At 41.9% G+C, this 19,373-nt stretch overlaps 1 protein-coding gene across 1 annotated transcript; it reads left to right on the top strand.

Moving 5' to 3' along the window:
- Nucleotides 1-8,258: 8,258 nt before the first annotated feature.
- Nucleotides 8,259-9,272, top strand: NEUROD6 (neuronal differentiation 6). The gene has a single exon (XM_035552558.1). The coding sequence runs from the start codon at nt 8,259-8,261 to the stop codon at nt 9,270-9,272; it is 1,014 nt and encodes a 337-aa protein (XP_035408451.1).
- Nucleotides 9,273-19,373: the final 10,101 nt, after the last annotated feature.

Raw genomic sequence — 19,373 nt, 5'->3', positions numbered from 1 at the left:
AGTGCTTTCAGAATAGGTTTAAAGGAATTGTTATTTCTAAGGTCTTTTTTTTTTTCTTTTTTCCCTAAGGTGTTCCGATATTATTTCATCATGCTGCTAAAATTTGCCTGAGGAATGCATGCAAGAGAAAAGAAATGATGATTCTTAAGAGCTTACGGCTCACCTGAACCTGGATAAAATTTCATGGGGTAAAGAAAAGTCATTTCTCTAGCCTGAGGGCTTTCTCCCTGCTGAGTTTCAAAGGTCTGCTGCAAATAATGGAAATGTCAGAGTTTTTCAAAACTTTGCAAGAATCTTTTCCAAAGTTCCACTTACAAGACATGCTATAATTTCCTGGAAGGGAACTGTCCACCAGCACTTTACGTTCATCATGGAATCATCATAGAATGGTTTGGGTTGGAAGGGAACTTAAAAATCAACTGGTTTCAACCCTCTTGCCACGGGCAGGGATGCCACCCACTAGATCAGGTTGCCCAAAGCCCCACCCAGCCTGGTCTTGAACACCTCCAGGGATGGGACATCCACAGCCTCTCTGGGCAAGCTGTTCTACTGCCTCATCATCCTCATAGTAAAGAATTTTCTCCTAGCATCTAATCTAAATCTTCCCTAATTTAGTTTAAAACCATTCCCCCTTGTCCTATCACTATCTGCCTGTGTAAAATGTCACTGTCCATCTTTTTCTTGTAAGCCCTCATTTCATTAAGTACTGAAAGACCACAGTGAGGTCTCCCAGGATGCAATTGGCTTTCTGGGCTGCAAGCACACACTGCTGGCTCATTTCAAGCTTTTTATCCACTGGAACCCCCAAGTCCTTCTCCTCAGGGCTTTTCTCAATGAGTTCTTCATCCAGTCTGTACTCATGCCTGGGATTGCCCTAACCCTACTTTGCTCCCCCAGCCCTCATCTACAGGTTCAGGGAAATGAGATGTGGGAAGCCTGACTGGCAGAGAAGACTGAGGCAAAGCAGTTGTCAAATACCTCAGCCTTCTCCATGACTGTCATTACCAGTTCTGCCTTCTCATCCATTAGAGGGGACATACTCTCCTTGGCCTTTCTTTTCTGGTCAATGTACCTGCAGAATCCCTTCTTGTTATTCTTTGCACCCCTTGCCAATCTCAGTTCCATCCATTCCTTGGCTTTCCTGATTCCATCCCTGCACATCCAGACAGCATCCCTGTACTCTTCCCAGGCCACATGTCCCTGCTCCCACTGCCTGTGCATTTCCGTCTTGTGCCTCAATTTGCCCAGCAGGTCCTTGCACAGCCATCCCAGTTTCCTGCCTTCCCTGCTTATTTCTCACACATGGGGATGGAGAGCTCTTGCGCTCTCAGAAGAGTGTCCTTAAAGAGTTGTCAGCTCTGATCAGTTCCTCTGTCCCTAAGGACAGTATCCCAGGAGATCTCATCCACTAATTCTTTAATTATTCTTTACATTATTCTTCGGTTTTGATTTGCACTTCCATCAAGTCAGTGTTAATTTAACTTCTCTATTTTCTTGCATCTAATTTAGAGCATGCTGCATAATCCTAAGCAAACTGTGCACCTCAGCATGTGCTTTCTGCAAGGCCCTTCTGCTCTTCTAGCTGAATTGGTGCCTCCAAGACGGGCTTTGCCCCAGTACCAGCTCACTGTGTAGGGTTTCCAGTTGAGCACCTCTTACAGGGGGGAATTTCCAGCAAGTAGAGGAAATTACCCCATCAACCTCATAGATTTTATAAGGATTGCCCCATGTTTATGAAGGAAAAAGCATGTGTCACACAGCCATGGGGTATGCTGAAGAAAGGGAAACAGTGCAGATCTCTTCTGGGGCTGCACACACCCACACCACCTCTTCTGGAAGGGACTGACAGCAAGGTCTGTCCCAAAAACCAAGCTTTGCTGGGGACAGAGACATCCTCAAAATGGAAACACAGAGGACGCTTGCCTGTGAGTCACTGTAGGCACCGGCAGAAGAAAGGGAGAAAAAACAAACAAACAAACAAAACAAACAAACAAACAGCATTGCCAACTAGCTGTTTGACAGAGATTGCCACTGGAGAGTAGGCACTGCTCAGCAGCACCAGGATGCGTGCCACAGCCAAGTGTCCCTACTGCACCCGCAAAAGGCTGCCAAGCTTACTGAGCTCAGAGCAACCTCGAGGTAGAGCAGCAGAAAGTGTGACAACCCCAGCCACCTAGCATGAGAAACAAAACAAAGCAAAACAAAAACAACAACAAAAACACTTTTTCATGTGTACCCTAGGGTTGCCTCACACCAGGAAGCAATAAGAATGACCTTACCCATTGTGGTTTCAAGAAGAAACACAGTTCTGCAACCAGCCTGACTACAGCACTTTTCCCCAGGGAGAGAGGTACATTAAATCCCATATAGCTGAAAGGCGCAGATCACCTCTTAATCTGGCAACAAAGCTTTCAGGCTATGCCGTGCCATTGCTTTGCGAGGTGGAATGCAGCAAGGTTAATGCAGGTTTATCTCAATTTTTTAAAAATGCATTTTCCATTTTAAAATTATTTGGCCCCACTGTCTCCCAACTCATTTACATTAGCGTAAACTGGGAGTAGCTCAGAATTAATAGGATTATGCCAAATGTATGTCATATCTAAATCATATCCATTCTATTCATGTAATTCAGAAATCTTGGAACAATTTCTGGTCACACATGCGGTTTTGGTTAACCATAAGCAGTTAGTATTAGGCTCCGTTTTCAGATTTTGAATTCATGCTTTACTCAAGTGACTCCCATTAAAACAGAGTAACTAACCCCTCTGCAACTCTTTCATATTTGTCCCTAACAGTCTTTTCAAAACCTAAAACTAAGGATGTCTGATTAGAGCAAAACGTATATCCTCATTATAGGGGGCTTAGATAGTGCAAAGCATGTTTATAATGTTTTGCAGTATTAGCAGATGGGTTAAAATCACGTTTGCAGACTGAACCGAATCCTCTTGGACAAATGTAGGTTAGTTCTTTGAATCTAGGGTCCTTATTAGTGTCATCTTTAATCTCTCCAGAGAGAAGGATGTATATCCCTGTACATCATCTTAGTGGTGGTGGGAGAGGGCTCAGATGACTTGACAGGAAAGGCAGTTTCCCTTCAGAAAGCTGTCCGTAGCCTACAGTGCTGTACTGGGGATGTGGAGGGATGGATACAGGGTTGGGTTGGGGAGGTCCATTGCTCTGGTGCTACAGAGCACTGGTTGCGCATGGGATACACAGGAGGCACATGAAGTGCATATGGCACATTGGTTGAGGTGCAGACACCAAGTGCTGGAGCCAAGCAGGTTTTGAGGGGTGTTTCTGGTCCTCCCCAGGCATTTGGGCTGTGCATACAAGTGCTGCAGTAGGAGGACACTCTGAATCAGGTGTGAAAAAGAGGGCATTTTGCATTGCAGGATTTTGCACCAGGTCTTTACATGCACAGGGAACAGAGTTGCTGTGGCTTTCAGTGCTTTCACTGAAAAGATGAGGGGATGAGGAAAAGAAAAATATTTGGCTAACTCTCACTCACACTTCTGAACAGTCCCCCATTTCCCATGAGGTCTCTTTGCTACCAGTGAAGGATCCACACTAAACAGCAAACAACACACCAAACCCCAACAACAAAGGCATCAGAAACTGGTCCTGAGCAAACACCATTAGAGTTTCTGGAGTTTGGATGTAGTTCTCCTGCTACAGTGCAAATGGAAGATATGTGGGAAGGTGGGAAAGGATGACCTTTTTTTTTTTTTTTAAATTAATAATAATAATGAAAAGAGTATAGACATTCCTTGGAGGTCTGATGATAACACTGAAGTTATTGGAAGGCCTCCCATTGATTGCAGTGCAGTTTGGGTCAGTCCCTCCAACACACTGTGGAGGTTCTGCAGTCCTTTGAACTCGATCTTATTTCAGTGGCTCTGTTAATGCTTAGCTGTGTTTCATGCATTGTGATAGTATTGCATTTGTAAGAGAGTCACTTATAATTCAAAACTATACAGCTTGGGCTCAGGAAAAAAATCATGGTATATGTTCAGCAACATATTTGGTGTCATGTAGCCATTCTACAGAGTGCATTTAACTGTGTTTTGTGTATTATTCTTAACATGCATTCACACTAGACAGCAAAGCAGCAGTTATGGGGTATGCTGTGAATGCATACTAACAGCAGGACACATTTGCATATCATGGATCCATAATACAAAATGTGTAGTAAAATCCTTATGAAAAGTTATTATGCATGCACAGTAGAGGCTTTTTAAACCTTGATATCTCAGCTATTTTGTTTCTCCACTATTTATTTGAAAATATTAAAAAGGTCAAATGATGGATTAAGAATCTGCAAAAATGTAATGTTACTGCTACAGAGGGAATCCTCCAGCACGGTCTAATTCATTTATTTTGTTTTTAGTACCAGTATGAGCCATTCAAAAATGCATTTTATGATAACATTTGAGTAGTTAAAAAAAAAAAAAACTTCAGGAGGAAAAAAAAGAGAAAATATTTTAATAAAAGCATTATTTGGAGGTTGGGCGATATAACTGGAAATTTTTACAGCCTTCTCTTAACACAGAGACACTACAATGTCGACCTTTCCTTCAATTTCTTGTAATATTTTTAGTATGCATTGAAACAGGGTTCAGTTCCCCGGGACTTTGCATATTTAGATTATCGTGCATTGTATAATACTCTGAATATGCAGAATCCTTGAAAAGGTTGACAACCCTTAGGACCTTCCACAATATAAATCTTAATACATAAATTCCTATTGAGAATAATGGGATTCTACCCTCTTCTCTGTTATACAGACTGTAATATTTGGGATAAAATGAAATGAATGTTATGAATAATACAGCTCTTGCTCCTTTTGAACAGTTGCCACTTAAGTTTTAACATCTTTCTCACTGTAAATACATTTGCTTTAAAAAATAAAAATAAAAAGAGGTCTGAGCTCTATAAAGAGGGAATGACCTGATATTCCTTGTTTCTCTTAAAAATACATATTTTTATACACACACACACACACAAAGTTTAGAGGAGGGATTTTATTTCAGCCAGGGACCCTGACATTATTGAACACATACACATAGATGTACATAGCACACACACATGCACACCTTGTTCTGCTGCTGCCTCCCTTTTTTTTTTTTTTTATTAAAAAAGTCCAGATTTAAATGAAACTTTGTGAAAACAAAATAATTGGATCAGGACTCATAACTTTAAAGCCAAGCTTGGGCCCAATGTGAATTAACGCAGATGAGTTATAAACCCTTCAAAAACAGGATTTATAACAGAAACGCTGACACAGACCCATAACAATAGCAGCTCTACCAGGGATTATTTTAATACTAAAAGCATACTCAGCATCTCACTTTTTAAAATAGAGATTACTTAGTTGCTAAAAGGCAGTGATAAACAATAATAATAAAAGCAAACTCAAAAAATGTTTCCAAGATGACATGTCGTCCTCCCGACTCCTGATATCGCTTATGTGTGACGTGCCCCTCATAAGAAAACACCACAAAACATCTAAAAAATAAACCAAGGTGGAGTTTGCCATAAGCTCTATGGTCGGGCTGAGCCGAAAGGCTTTGTCAGCTCCATTTAATAGTTTCTTGTCTGAGGGAAGAGACAAAAGGGTTAAGGGAGCAAGAGCAGAGAGGCGAGGAGGAGATGCAGGCAGCTGATGGGCAGAGAAAGGAGATGGGAAAAGGGCACAAGGGAAGGAGCTGCAAAGGGGCACATGGAAGCACAGAGGGGAAGGACGGAGGAAGAGGCAGGACATGCTGCCAGCGACGTGACCTCAGGTTTGAGGTTTCAGGGAAGCGCTCACGACAGGCCAGGCAGGCGGAGGAAACCCCATAAGCACCCCGAATCCTCACCCACACCAGGGGCGGGAAGGGTGCGAGCAAGAGATCACTGGGTCTGCACGGCAAACCGCTCATCACCGGAAAGGGCAATGCTTCTTTGATCCTCACACTGTGACACGGGAACTCTCACAGTTTTCTTCTAACGCCTCTTTTAGGGGGGGGAGGTCAAAAAATGCCGAAGGACGTGAGGGGAGGATTTCTTAACGGCAGTAGGGGATTTGCTGCTGTTATCCTGTGTACTGTAGCAACACACTGCACTTCAACAAAAATAAATAAATAAATAAATAGATAGATGAGGAGAATAGAAGGAAAAAAAAAAAAAACAACATCGAAAAAACAAAAAAAGCCCACACCCCGAAATCGCTCACAACAGAATCACACAAGAACTACTTTTTGTGACTGTGCTATATAGTACCAGCATTGCATCCCAATTCCTGCCTTCCTTTTTTTTTTTTTTTTCCTGGGTACCAGGTGCACCGGAGGGACTTCGATCAATACAAGACAGCACTTTTTATATAAACAATACCATATTAACAACTACAGGGCAGCCGTACCTGTAGGCAGGGATAGCACCAAATGTTGGCATGTCTATCCATGCAGCTAGGCTGCTAAAAAGAAGCAGCTCCAGTGGAAAAGCACCTACTGCATGTGCAATGCTGGTGCAGATTTTTTTTCTTTTTTTTTTTTTCTTCTATCAGTCTAACCTTCTGTGTTGATACATGAATGCTGGTACCCACTTAGAGGGATGCCAGATGATCAGTGCAGAATGAAGGTCCCAGGAGAAAGGCTCACGTGGTTTTCTCTGCCCCGTGACGTCACTAGCAGATGGCATGGGTACCAGCTCTGGCAGTTGGCATCAATGTCACTTTTTAGAGATCAATGAGATAGTGCAGATATACACAGATCTAGACTCCAGGAGACGATGCGACACTCAGACTGAAAAGATTTGGAAGGCAAAAAATGAAAACTGATTGTTGAATGAAATAAAAAGCTAAGGTAATACAAATAAAGATATATTTCAGTTGGTGCTGGGTGTGCATGCAAGTGTTTAAAGATACAGTATCATTGTCTTGTATTTTATGTATGCTATTTACTCTCTAATAACTCCTCCTAACATTTTATTCTTCTGATGCAATTGCATACTTTCGTTGGTGTGATGTAATGTTGCAAGTATGTAGACAATAGTGCTAGAGTTAGTTTTTTACTGGGGTTTTTGTTTAGTTTTGTTCTATTAAGTCCCTGCATTCGTTTTGTTTGTCTCTTTGAGGACCGTGAGTCCAAGTGTTTGCTGCTCCCAAACTGAAAACAAAAGCAAAAATAATTGGAAGGGGGAAATTATTTCCCCGTTTCAGCCTGGATTGTGAACACACGTGCACGAATGCAGCCAGAGCCCACAGCCCGCTGCTGTCAGCTAGGGGCTGGGGGAGACGCCTGAGCCTTGCAGAACATAAACACTGCTATAGCGTGCAGGGAAATTTTTCCCCCCTCTAAACGATGGGGGAGGGAAAATAAAAAAAAAAAATAGAGGAAAAAAAAAATAAGTAAATAAGTTAAATCTAGCCAAGTATATAATACGATTTAGATTTTTTGCTGGGAAAAAGAAAAAAAAAAAAAGGTAGGGAGATTTTATTTCCTAATTCTGATCTGAATACATTTAGGGTTCAATGCTTCCTGATTTTTGTCTAAGTATGAAATAAGTAATGTGTGATTTTCATAGAACTCATTAGAAAAAAATATTTCATTTTTTGATTACTAGCTGAGTAATTTGGGGGGATGTTCCATTAATATATTTTCTCACCCACTGTAACTCACTGGAGTTTAATATCTTGATTCAAAAAGGAAGAAATGTGGAGGGACAAAAACTCTGAAATTTAAGTTTAAAGTGATTTAAAAAATGTTTAACCATCAGTTAATAGAGATATGGCACTTTTCAATTTTAAGACTGCTCTCGTTCTTCTCATTTTTTCACCCAGGGGAATTTGGATTAATGAAATTTCTGTATTGCTTTAGCATGTTTTGCATTTCTTTGAATTCCATGGTGGCAAGGGTTCGAAGGGCTTGTTTAAAAATAAGATAAATGAGATGAGAGGTAATTGTGCATTTTAAATATTGATTTACTCTACTTATCTGTAAGAAATGTGGCTTTTTGTTGTGAGATCCTGAATGTTTCAAGTGATTTTAAAATTCCAGATAACACTTATTTTTTGATAAGCAAGCATTTGCAATTGCCTTTTTATGAGAAAAATGTAGATTGTGCCTTTATACACACACACACGCACTCCTATACATACAGCGTGCACTCAGACACATTCAAGGTGCATGAGGATGTGTCTGTAAGTCGGCAAACTTTATAAATGGAAATATTTAAATATTATGCTGGCCCTCTTTCAGGTAACTTAAGATTATAGAACCATGCTAACACTACCGTTTGATGAGTCTGTTGTAATGCCAGAATCCCAGATGTGCAGAAAGTTTTCCAGAGAAAGCGATGACCAAAAGCAAATGAAGAACCCGGAAAGCTTTTCGAAGCAGATTGTACTCCGTGGAAAGAATATTAAAAGATCTCCTGGAGAAGACACAGAGAAAGAGGAGGAAGAGGAAGAGAGGGAAGAAGAGGATGAGAATGGCTTGCCCAGGCGAAGGGGCCTTCGGAAAAAAAAGACAAGCAAGATCAGGATGGAAAGGATCAAATTCAGGCGACAAGAAGCCAATGCGCGAGAGAGGAACCGGATGCATGGCCTTAACGACGCCCTGGACAATTTAAGGAAAGTGGTCCCTTGTTACTCTAAAACACAAAAACTGTCTAAAATAGAAACCTTAAGACTAGCCAAGAACTACATTTGGGCTCTTTCTGAAATCCTGCGAATTGGCAAGAGGCCCGACCTGCTCACCTTCGTCCAAAACTTGTGCAAGGGTCTGTCCCAGCCAACGACAAACTTGGTGGCGGGATGCCTGCAGCTGAATGCCCGAAGCTTTCTGATGGGCCAGGCGGGCGAAGGTGCCCATCATGCCCGCTCGCCCTACTCCACCTTCTACCCCCCCTACCACAGCCCCGAGCTCGGCACCCCCCCAGGGCACGGGACTCTTGACAACTCCAAGTCCATGAAACCCTACAACTACTGCAGCGCGTACGAGTCCTTCTACGAGAGCACTTCCCCCGAGTGTGCCAGCCCACAGTTTGAAGGTCCCTTAAGTCCTCCCCCAATTAACTATAATGGGATATTTTCCCTGAAGCAAGAAGAAAGCTTGGACTATGGCAAAAATTACAATTACGGCATGCATTACTGTGCAGTGCCACCCAGGGGTCCCCTTGGGCAGAGCTCGATGTTCAGGTTGCCTACAGAGAGCCACTTCCCTTACGACTTACATCTGCGCAGCCAGTCTCTCACCATGCAAGATGAATTAAATGCAGTTTTTCATAATTAAAGAGGAAAATGAAAATAAACAGTGGTCATTCACCTCCCCATCTAATTAAGAGCGAGCAGATGCTTGGGCACTGAGTAATTGGCACAACTCTATTTAACGTGTTTACTAGTTTCTAAAGTGTGTTTCAACTATTGTGGGGATTTTCTATGTATTAATAAATCCTTTTTCCGATAAGTATTTTTCCTTTCCTTTATTTTTTTTTTGTCTGTAAACACTGTGAGTTTCTGTTTCCTCCCAGAGGTTATTCCCCCTCCTCCTTTTTTTTTTCCTTTTTATTTCCCTATTTGCTTGATTTGTTGAGCAGTGTGTCTGAACAGTTCTGCTGAAATAAAAGCATACACACTGTGTAAAGTCAATGTCTATTTTGATTGTACAGTAATTATACAAATGCATGTTATTGAAATCAGATGAATAAAAATGATGTATTTATAATTGGTAGAAATTATATATTATGTATTTGAAGGAGAACTGGATTAAAAATATTCAGAACTTTAAAGAAATTATCTCAGAACTGAGATGGGCTTGCAATATGCAGAGGTGAGAGTGCAGCAATATTGAAAGCTATGCAAAAAAAAAAAAAAAAGGCAACAAAAAACAGTTTTTTTCCGGTTGTTTTTGGGTAAGCCAACAAAAAGACATTATTGTCACTGAGATTATTCAGCCTGACCTTTAGAGTGTCACTGGCAGGGGCCACATGCTAATATTTTAGAAGATGTTGTCAAAATTTTGCCTCAGTTATTTTGACCATATATATTCAGCACTTTTTTTGTATTATTCTGACTTCAGATGTAAAGGTTTGTTATAACAATGTATAACTGTGGTTTCTCACTACGTATTTTAAATGCAATTAAACATAGATGTTTCCACTTTTAAAATACACCTATTAGCTGTGATACTGTATTTTGCCTGATATTTATTCTTTCACAGTATACAGCTGCCTTTGGTCTTGCCTACACAGCTTTCTCTCCTGCACCCCCATAGTGCTTGAGCCTGGAGATGGAAATCTTGAATTATCAGGGCAAACCTCACAGTATTTTACTTTAGCAACACAGCAAAAGCAGACCCAAAATAGCACAGAAACAGCTGTATGCTATGTGCTAAATAAAACACAGATTAGAGGAAGAAGGTAAGTTTATAGCTCAATGAAACGCAGATGCTAAACTTCATACGGGTAATGCTCTGAGCGCACATGGAGGTCATGGGCTTTCCTGAACACCGCTGAACTTCGTCTTTGCTAATAAACAGCACCACAAACTACAGAGGTGTCTGCAACCCATGTTAGTTGAGCAGCGAGCGAAGTCTGCACGGTCACTTGTGCCCTAAGAGGTAGAGCTCAGTTGAGCCTTGGTTGCTTTCTAGTTGCTCAGAGCTATTTCCTGATGAGCTATAACTGAGCTCAAAATCAGCCTTTAGATCTGTGAAGAGGCAAAATGTCTTGATTTTGAGGGATACATAACAGCTAACAGTCATTCACCTGAAGTACCAAAAAGCTAAACCAGAACTGAGCAGGGAATCCCTTTCCAAAACCACATAAAAGGTGCAGATTGTACCTGCATGTTAGAGACCCCAGGCTGAATCAGTCTGGGCCACATCTTGTTAACATCACATGAGCCTTAGACCCTCACTTGAGGGACAGCTTGACAAAGAGGGGACAGCACCATTTATCTTGATAATTTGCCTAATTTCACAAGTGTCACTTGTAAACAGTTTGCCCCATCACACACTGCAGCTCTTCTTCAGGACAACAGCAGGTTCCCGTCTCTGCTAAATAAGACCAGGCTACTACCCCAACCACTCAAAGTCCCAAAGCTTGGATTACAGTCTAAATGCTCCCAAGCTAGTGGGAGTGGGGTGAGCATTGGACATGGGGTTTGCTCAACCAACATCCTCTTTAGACATAAGTGTCAAGCCCAAAATAAAACTTCTTGAAGCAGAGTTTTGAGCCACTGTTCAGGGCGTTTGATCAGGATTATCCTGCCAGTCAACAGCATCAGGGCTGTGGAAGGTGTAAGCAGCAGTTCTTGCATGTGGTGAAAGGTGATGGGGATGACTGCCAGGTCAAAAACATCCCCGGGTGTTTTGCACTGAATATGAGAGAAGTGTGGGGAAAGAGAATAGGGTAAAATAAATTCCTTTTGCTGCTATTCAGAAATGCCTGATATTCAGCAAAGGATGGGTAGGCAACAGGAGAGGGTAGAAGGAAGAAGCAGCTGGTCAAAGAGAAGAAAGCTTGCAGTCCTGGGCACAGATTTGCACGAGATACTAGGATATACATTAATACATTTCACAAGGAACCATAGGCAAGTGTGCCCAGAAACAGGGGATCTTGTGCAGCACACATGTGGGGGAGATGTCCTCCCACTGAGCAGTAGAAGGCAACATATCTAGCCAAGTTTTCTCAGAAGAGCCTCCTGCAGGAGGCTGCAAGTTAGACCAGTGCCTCAGAGCTGCGTTGCTGAGCCAGAGAAGGGTGCGTCTACACGGATTGCAAGCAAAGCAGCAGCTGTAAAGTTCTGCACTGAGGGGAGGCGATGCCTGTCACGATACGTTTAGCAGGCACCCAAGGGGTGCTAGGACTTCGGGCACTGCAATCTGGGGGTCTCCAGCTCCATGGCCCTATATTAACTTAATAACTCATGGGCCAGTTCCAGTTTTCCCTTCTGGTAGCAGAACCAAGAGGAAGGAGGCGGGGGGGAGGAAATGCCCCTCCCTGCCAGTTCGGATCTTTCTCGCTCACTCCGCGACAGATGGGGAGGCAATTCACAGCCAGATTCCCCCTCTGGTAGCTCAAGGCAGGCACCACACTTGCTCAGGGCATTGCAAATTGGAAAGCCAGTCCAGAATAAATAATGGAGCAAGTCATAGAAAAATATTGAGACAGCATTAAAAAAAAAAAAAAAAGACATTCCCTGTCTGGGAAGGTATGGATTATTTAGAGATTTTGAGATAGGGAATTCCTTGGAAAGCAGGCTGTCTCACATATCTTCTCTGTTACACACTCAACAAACATTTCTGTGCACCTTAGCTGGTCTGTCACAGAACATAAGGGCTCTGAAGTGATTTATAAAAGCCTTTGAAGTTGCTTTGTTTTAGAGACAAAATCCAAGTATCGAGAAAGTCCTAGTGATTTCAACCCACAGGAGTATAAGCCAGTGGGTTGCTTTATCCCATCTCTGTATTACAAGGTTTGCCTCCTCTCAGCCCCATTCACACAGCAAAAACAAAGCTGCTCAGTTCTGCCTGCCTTGTTCTTCTCCTAACTACCTTCACTTCCTCGAGGACAGAAATATGCAAAACGGCAACTGCTCCAGAAAAATTAGGTGAGATGTTTCTATTAATCTCTGTCCTTTAGCATAAGAGTAATGAAAGCTTCCATCAAATGTAAAGGTGAGAACCCCAAAGCTGACAGAAAAAAAAACCAAAGCTGTTTCTTATGTGGGTTTGTTGCACAGTGGAACTCTTTGCCATATATTATTTCCCAGAGTAACATTTGAGTTAGATTTTAAAAAGCACTCTATGTTGTTATCCTGTATTTCTGATACCAATTATTTATGAATGGCTATACTGATTCAGATTAAACATCCATCTAACTTAATATTCTCTTTACAACATGAAGGCATAAAAAAGACATTCAAAAAAGTCAGAACAGAGTGAGGGAAAAAAAAAAAGAATATATTAGTTTTACTCATAAAAATACTGGAAAAGAAACTAAATGTCGTGTTCCAGGACTTCAGCCAGCCCTGTTGAGACAAGGATGTGCCTGAATTGGAAAAGGAGTGGGAGGCATGGCAGCATACCGAGAGCTTGCACTCTTTGCTTTGCAGCACTGGGCTAACCAGTGATCAAGGGCAGAGTAACACCAGGCTGTACCTCTGGGCTCCTTCTCAGAATACACCAGAAGTAAAATTAAGCAACAATGGTCCCTGCCCTGCAGTCCTACAAGTCCTCAGTGCAGTGCCAAGCAGAGAGGAAAAGATAATCTCTGTACTGCCAGACCTCAGGTGAGCTCTCAAAGCTCCTCTGCTCTACAGTAGGAATACACTCATTTTAGGACACATGCTTTGCTCTCTTTGGGATCACCTGAGTACTTTCACTTCATAGATATCTGCACAAAGATTTTTAAAATGTATGAAGATTGCACAGACACAGAAGTGATGGCAGGTTTTTCTAGCAATTCCTCCTCCCCCACACCATTTTTACCTCTACTTTCCTCTTTTTTTCTCCCCTTTGCCTGTAGGGCTCTCAAATGGCAGCAAATTAAGTGAAATGCCATCAATAAAGATGACTGAAATCCCAGTGAAACACACGGCAGAATCTTTTCTTGAAAAAGCAAATAATACTTTCCTCAATTAGGTAGCTGCATGGTTTTGTTTCTCAGACTGTGAATCTGGCCTAACCCAAGCCTATTGTTATACTTTCTGGTCCATAATCAAGGTCAAAGTGGGTTTTCTCTGGGTACCAAAACCCTACAGCATTTGAGGTACAAGTAGCAGTGATGGTACTTTGGGCTGAGTTGTCAGGAAAGCAACTGTCCTTATAAAACTTCGAACTTCCAAAAAAAAAAAAAAAAGCAACAAAACATCCCCAATAGCCTGGATATGGGTCTGACCCAGAGCTGAACCACAGCAGCAGGTTGTGATTTTGCTCTGGAGAGAAACAGATCAGCGTGGTGAACAGCTGGCACCGCGCCACCGCAGAATCTCAAGGGCAGACCTGTCGTATCTCACTGATACAAATCTAACTACCAGACACGGGGCTGCCACGCAGAATTGCACTCCCAAGCCCTCTCCCCAGCACAATATGACCTGAACAAGCCGTCCCACTAAATTCTTTCACATTATGCCAAGAGGATGGCCTATTTTCCTGCAAAGCCTTCTCCCTTGCCCCAGAGGATGTGCAAGAATGATCAAGAAAAAGGGAAAGGAAACAAAATTAACAGGGAAAAGAGCTCTAGATTTTTATTTTATTTCTTTTTAATGCATGCAGCGTGGAGTAAGGAATATTGCTGTGATCTGCAACTGGTTTGCATTGACATCACCCACATAGGTGGTTACAGAGTTGTAAAGAGGTTTTCTCCCCCTTTTCCACCAAAATGTTCTTTTTCTCTTGGCTGTTTTCCTTTGTCACTGGCTCCTTAGGCTTCCACATTTATTCCTGTAACTGCACTACTTGCACTATTTAATTCTAGGACACACATATGTATGTACCAAAAGGAAACAAGGCATATTCTAGCTTCAGCTGAAATTCTGAACTAGTTGAGGATGATATTAAAATATATATATATATACAGACCTATCTTTTTCCAGGATACTCATTGCACACCTCCCACCCCCAGCCTAGTGAACATCGTGCTTTCCTGGTTCTGATATTCTGGTATTGTTTTTTTCCTTTTTTCCTCATTTCTGTAGGACATTAGTAATCAGGTCTTTTTTTTTTTTTTTTTTTTTTCCTTTCTGGATTGGAGTTGATTAATACGTGGAACAAGATTTTTCAAACTGATGGAATTTCTTGGTCTATATGTATACTCACACATAAAAGGTTATAAATTCTGGTGTGCTTGGGCATTGTTTGCAAAATGAAAATTATAATAATCAACTGAAATGAAGGATCTTATACATATAGGGCATTCAGGTTAAATCAGAGATTTTAGCATAAATTCTGTATTCTTGAAAGCAAGAATGAGAGGGCTCGGTCTGCTCTTGTTCCATGGGAGTTCAGCAGATACCAGATTGGATTCTAAACCACATGGGAAGCTAAACGTAGCCTTATCCACTACGTTACTTATTTACAGCCACAAGAGCAGCTGCATAATGCTTAGATGTAGCTGAAATGACATTTCTGTTGGGCAGACAGCTTGCAGACAAAGAAGCTATGACGGGATCTTCCTCAGAATCCAGGGGAAAACCCATATGAATGCTAGTGCATACTTGCCCCGTACCAGAAAAAATCCATGTGGGAAAGAAAAGCAATGTCCAGGCACTGAGAGAAGCAGGATCAGAATTCTGAGTAATTTTATTAATTGTACTATTGACGTTCCATCCCCAAATTCTGAGGAATAGCCTGTGCCAGTCACAAAGCAAAGCACTTACTCCCTGAATTTAGGAAGAGAGCTGTTCTTGGGCTTGCTATTTCTGTCTTGATAATGGACATTACTTCAAATGATTAAGTATATTCCCCACAATAGATATAATACACGTGTTAGTTCACTTCACACCTATCAGCATACATAGAGGCATGCCTATACACACTGAGAAGTATATTTTGTGGAACCCCATCAGCAAGTGAGGAAAACATTTAACTCAATGCACGTTGCTGTACCAATTTTGATGCCAAAGGGGCACTAAATTTAGGAGTGTGATAGTGAAAAAATAGCCAGTCAATGTGTCCAGCCAGCACTCCCCAGGTGTTCAACTACACAGACTTTCAGCCCACAGATCCAAACTCTAAAATCTTAACATCTCCTCCAATCCTACTTTTCCTATATCCTTACTTTTCTAATCACTCAGTTTTTCCCTTAAAGCGCAACATAATACAAACTCGGCTAAAAAGGCAAGCCCATCGCCAAGCCTCATCTCATGCTTACTTTCTGAGTGGCTTAAGACAAATGAACCCAGAAATCAGAAGGACAAACATTGCAAACATGGAAAAACACCCCTGACATAATGAGTGATGAAGAAAATGAATAAATGCCACCAGAAGTATGGCCAGAGATTTCCCAATGAATAAAGTACTTTAGTGTATGATGCACCATGACAGCCATTTGGAAAGACAGGTAACAAAATACCTGGCTTTACAGGAGAGGAAAAGACAACTTTATGGTCACAACAAATTCTCAGAACTACCTTCCCAGGGACAGGCATGTTGAGTATGAGCAGGGGTGCCAGTGTGCTCTGCCTGGACAGCTAACATGTCCCAGCTACAACTGTGTCTATTTTGAACTATGCAGTTGCTTTGCACAGCAGGTCATCTACCCTGTAACAGTTACTTCAGCCTTCATGCTGGATTAACAGGCACTTCACAACAGCTGAGCCTGCGAAAGATGCCCTAGAGGAGATACGTCGCTGTACAATACATCCGCATCTTACTCAATCACGGGTTCCCCATACCCTCAGGTACTCGTGCAGATGTCAGCGCATTCTGTAAGATGGTGACTCCACCATGAGTAATGGCCTCTACCACAGGCACAGCCTTATGGAAGAACTCTTCAGCGTTCAATTAAGCTGTGCCTATTGGCCTCTCTGAGAGACTGATGTTACAAGCTGCCTGAGCATGGTATCTCACTGACAGCATGGTCATACTCCCCATATTCTCTTTCCCATCTGTGTGTTGGGATCTGTTCTCCCTTCAAATTCAGCACTGTTCCGGGCAAAAATGACACCGTCGACATCAGCATTAATATACTTGGGATGTTATTAATGGACCAAGGCATAAAAGATATTTAATACAGGACCACACACATCTCTAGCAATCCCAGATGGCAAGAATCATGCTTCACATTCTTAGTCACCTATGATACGTCTGAGAAGCAACTCCTTCTCCAAAAAGGACCAGTTACTGGCAAGGAGGACTGCACACAAGGAGGGATAACCCTGGGAACACACATCCTAAATCCGTTTTGTACTCGTCCCTTCTCTTCTGCAGCCCAATATGTGTGAAGGTGACAGTACACAACATGGAGTCCATCACAAATTGTTTGCTTAGTTTACCATTTTGCCTGTGATTTGACCAGTTCCCACACTATGTATAGGTAGTCTGGTCTGCACTTCATTCAATTGCCATGCGATATTTTACTTTGAAGTACCTAGAGAATTATTAAATAAACTCAGTCTCAAATGATAATCTAACATTATTTTTTTTTAAATAAAAAAATCCTCAAATTTGTTCCTAAATGTATTTAAATCTTACTAGTGAACATGATGCTGGTTATTAAAAAGTAATTCTGGAGAAATTAGCTGGCAGTTACAAAATTAATATAATTCATTTATTACTTGCAGCCACAAATCAAAATGCTGTTAACACTGCTGCATGCAATTTAATATGCACAGTAAGTTTCCATATGGCTTCAATTTTAGGATCCCTGGTCACTACAGAGACTCATTTGCAGAATGGTCTGTAGGCATCCGAAGTCAGCTAGTGCTTATTGGCAGAAAAGCTGTTCTAGGTTGTTTCTACATAGGTACAACAGTCCAAACAGGCCCAAACCCACAAACTTAATATGGGATTATCATATCTTACATAAGACAGAGAAATGTCTACATATGTTTATAGCACCACAGATACAACCGATGTTTAAAGATCAGGTGTCCACAGTCAGTCTGCTATTACCAGTTCAGTCTCCTGACCACGATGGCAAATTTTTTAAAAGTACTGATTATCCAGTAACAATTTTGAAGCCAACAGGACCAAAACATTGTAACAAGGTGACACAGCATCAACATTGACTATGAAAACTAAAAACAACTTTAGAGCCTAAATTTTGACGTTGACATGTACCTTGGTTGTTAGTGATGTACTGCTGAGTTTTTGCATAACATACACAGAGTTGTATGTGTATAACATACACTGTGATTAGTTTGAACACATAAACTAGAGAAAGACAGTGCTTTGCACATCTACTGCATTTTGAGTTGGCTTGTGGCAGAACCTTGTCATGTCTAAAGGAACCTTGCCACATCTCTCATACCTTCCTCAAGAAGAACCAAGACCACACCAAACTCCAGAAACACCAGGTTCTTGATTGCCTAACAAAACCACATCTCCTCTATCCTCCTTCTAGGCTGTATTTCAAAAGGAAAAAAAAAATGATGTAGTAACTAAGCTCTGTCAGGTTTTGACAAAAGTATGTTACTGTGGCCCTGGATGGGAAACCGAACTCTCAGAAAGACATGAGTATTTCATTGACTGACTTAGGTAGGGTATGTAGGGTGGCTCCCAGAACACATCAGCTGGTCTTCATATTCCTTCTCTCTCCTAGCCATGTAGCCACATCTCCTCCCTCACACTGGCCCAAGTTTTCACTGAAGTCCATCATTAGCTACTTCAACTCACTGACTACAAATAAAACTTCTGGACTTCTCTTGCTGAATCAGTTTTCTACCAGGACAGTGAGTGAAATCAGAGTGGTGCCTTATGGGCTACAGAGAATCATAGAATAGAATCATAGAATATCCTGAGTTGGAAGGGACCCATAAGGATCATCAAGTCCAACTCCTGACCGACAAAGGCCACTGGAGAGTGGTTACAGTGCATATATGCCTCTACATTCAGGCCTGATTGATCAATTGTCTGGTTGAGAGCAGAAGGGTTAAACTGTGCTCTTTCTGATTAAATGCAGGGCTGTAAATATCAGCATCCCACACCACAGCTCAAGCCACCAGGCTGTAAGCCCACACAGGTCACAGCAACATTCATTCTGTCCCTTTCCCCCCTCCTTCAAAAAAACCCATCTGATGAAGTCTTCCTCATAACCAAAGCAAGATATTTCAAAGCACTTTTGCTCTGTTGGAAGTACTCTAACCAGCTTTGCTAATAATACCGTTGGAGATTCCCAGCGTGTTTTCCCTGTTGCTTCAGACAGGCCACTGGCATTTGCTGCGTCACGTAGGTCAGCACCAAGTCAACAGCGATTAAGGCCAAAATCATAGGTTATCACAGAATAATCACAGAAATATCATTTTTTCATTAATAGGTCTTGTGATTGAATCCTTGTCACCTGTTTGATGTCAGCAGCTGGCTTGGTACAGCACTGATCAGCTGTGCTGTGCCTGGGTCCCTCTTATAGCTGGGAAATCACATCTAGCACAACCCCAGTAATACCCACACTAAGAATGAGAGGGCACGGGGCTGGGGTGGAAAAGAGACTTTCGCATCATGAGACCACTATACATCAAGCAACAGCCTTCAGTTACTGAAAGCACCTAACAAAGGCATGAGCACCATCCACAACTAGGAGGCCAAGTTTATCAAATAGCCACTGGGCTTCTGCAAATGAGTGGGAAGGAGGAGTTTGATTATTGTTATTTGTCAGAGAGACCTAGGAGGCATCAGTACGTGTTGGTTGCTCAGAGTGGTCGGTGTCAATGCAGCCCCTTACCTGGAAAG

This window comes from Cygnus atratus, chromosome 2, assembly GCF_013377495.2.
Source record: "Cygnus atratus isolate AKBS03 ecotype Queensland, Australia chromosome 2, CAtr_DNAZoo_HiC_assembly, whole genome shotgun sequence".
Taxonomy (NCBI): Eukaryota; Metazoa; Chordata; class Aves; order Anseriformes; family Anatidae; genus Cygnus; species Cygnus atratus.
Note: the sequence above shows the minus strand (reverse complement) of the source record. Positions and strands in the feature narration are given on the sequence as shown.

What these genes read in the sequence shown, in the direction of transcription:
- NEUROD6 (XM_035552558.1), top strand. Translation starts at nt 8,259, where the DNA reads ATGCTAACACTACCGTTTGATGAGTCTGTTGTAATGCCAGAATCCCAG.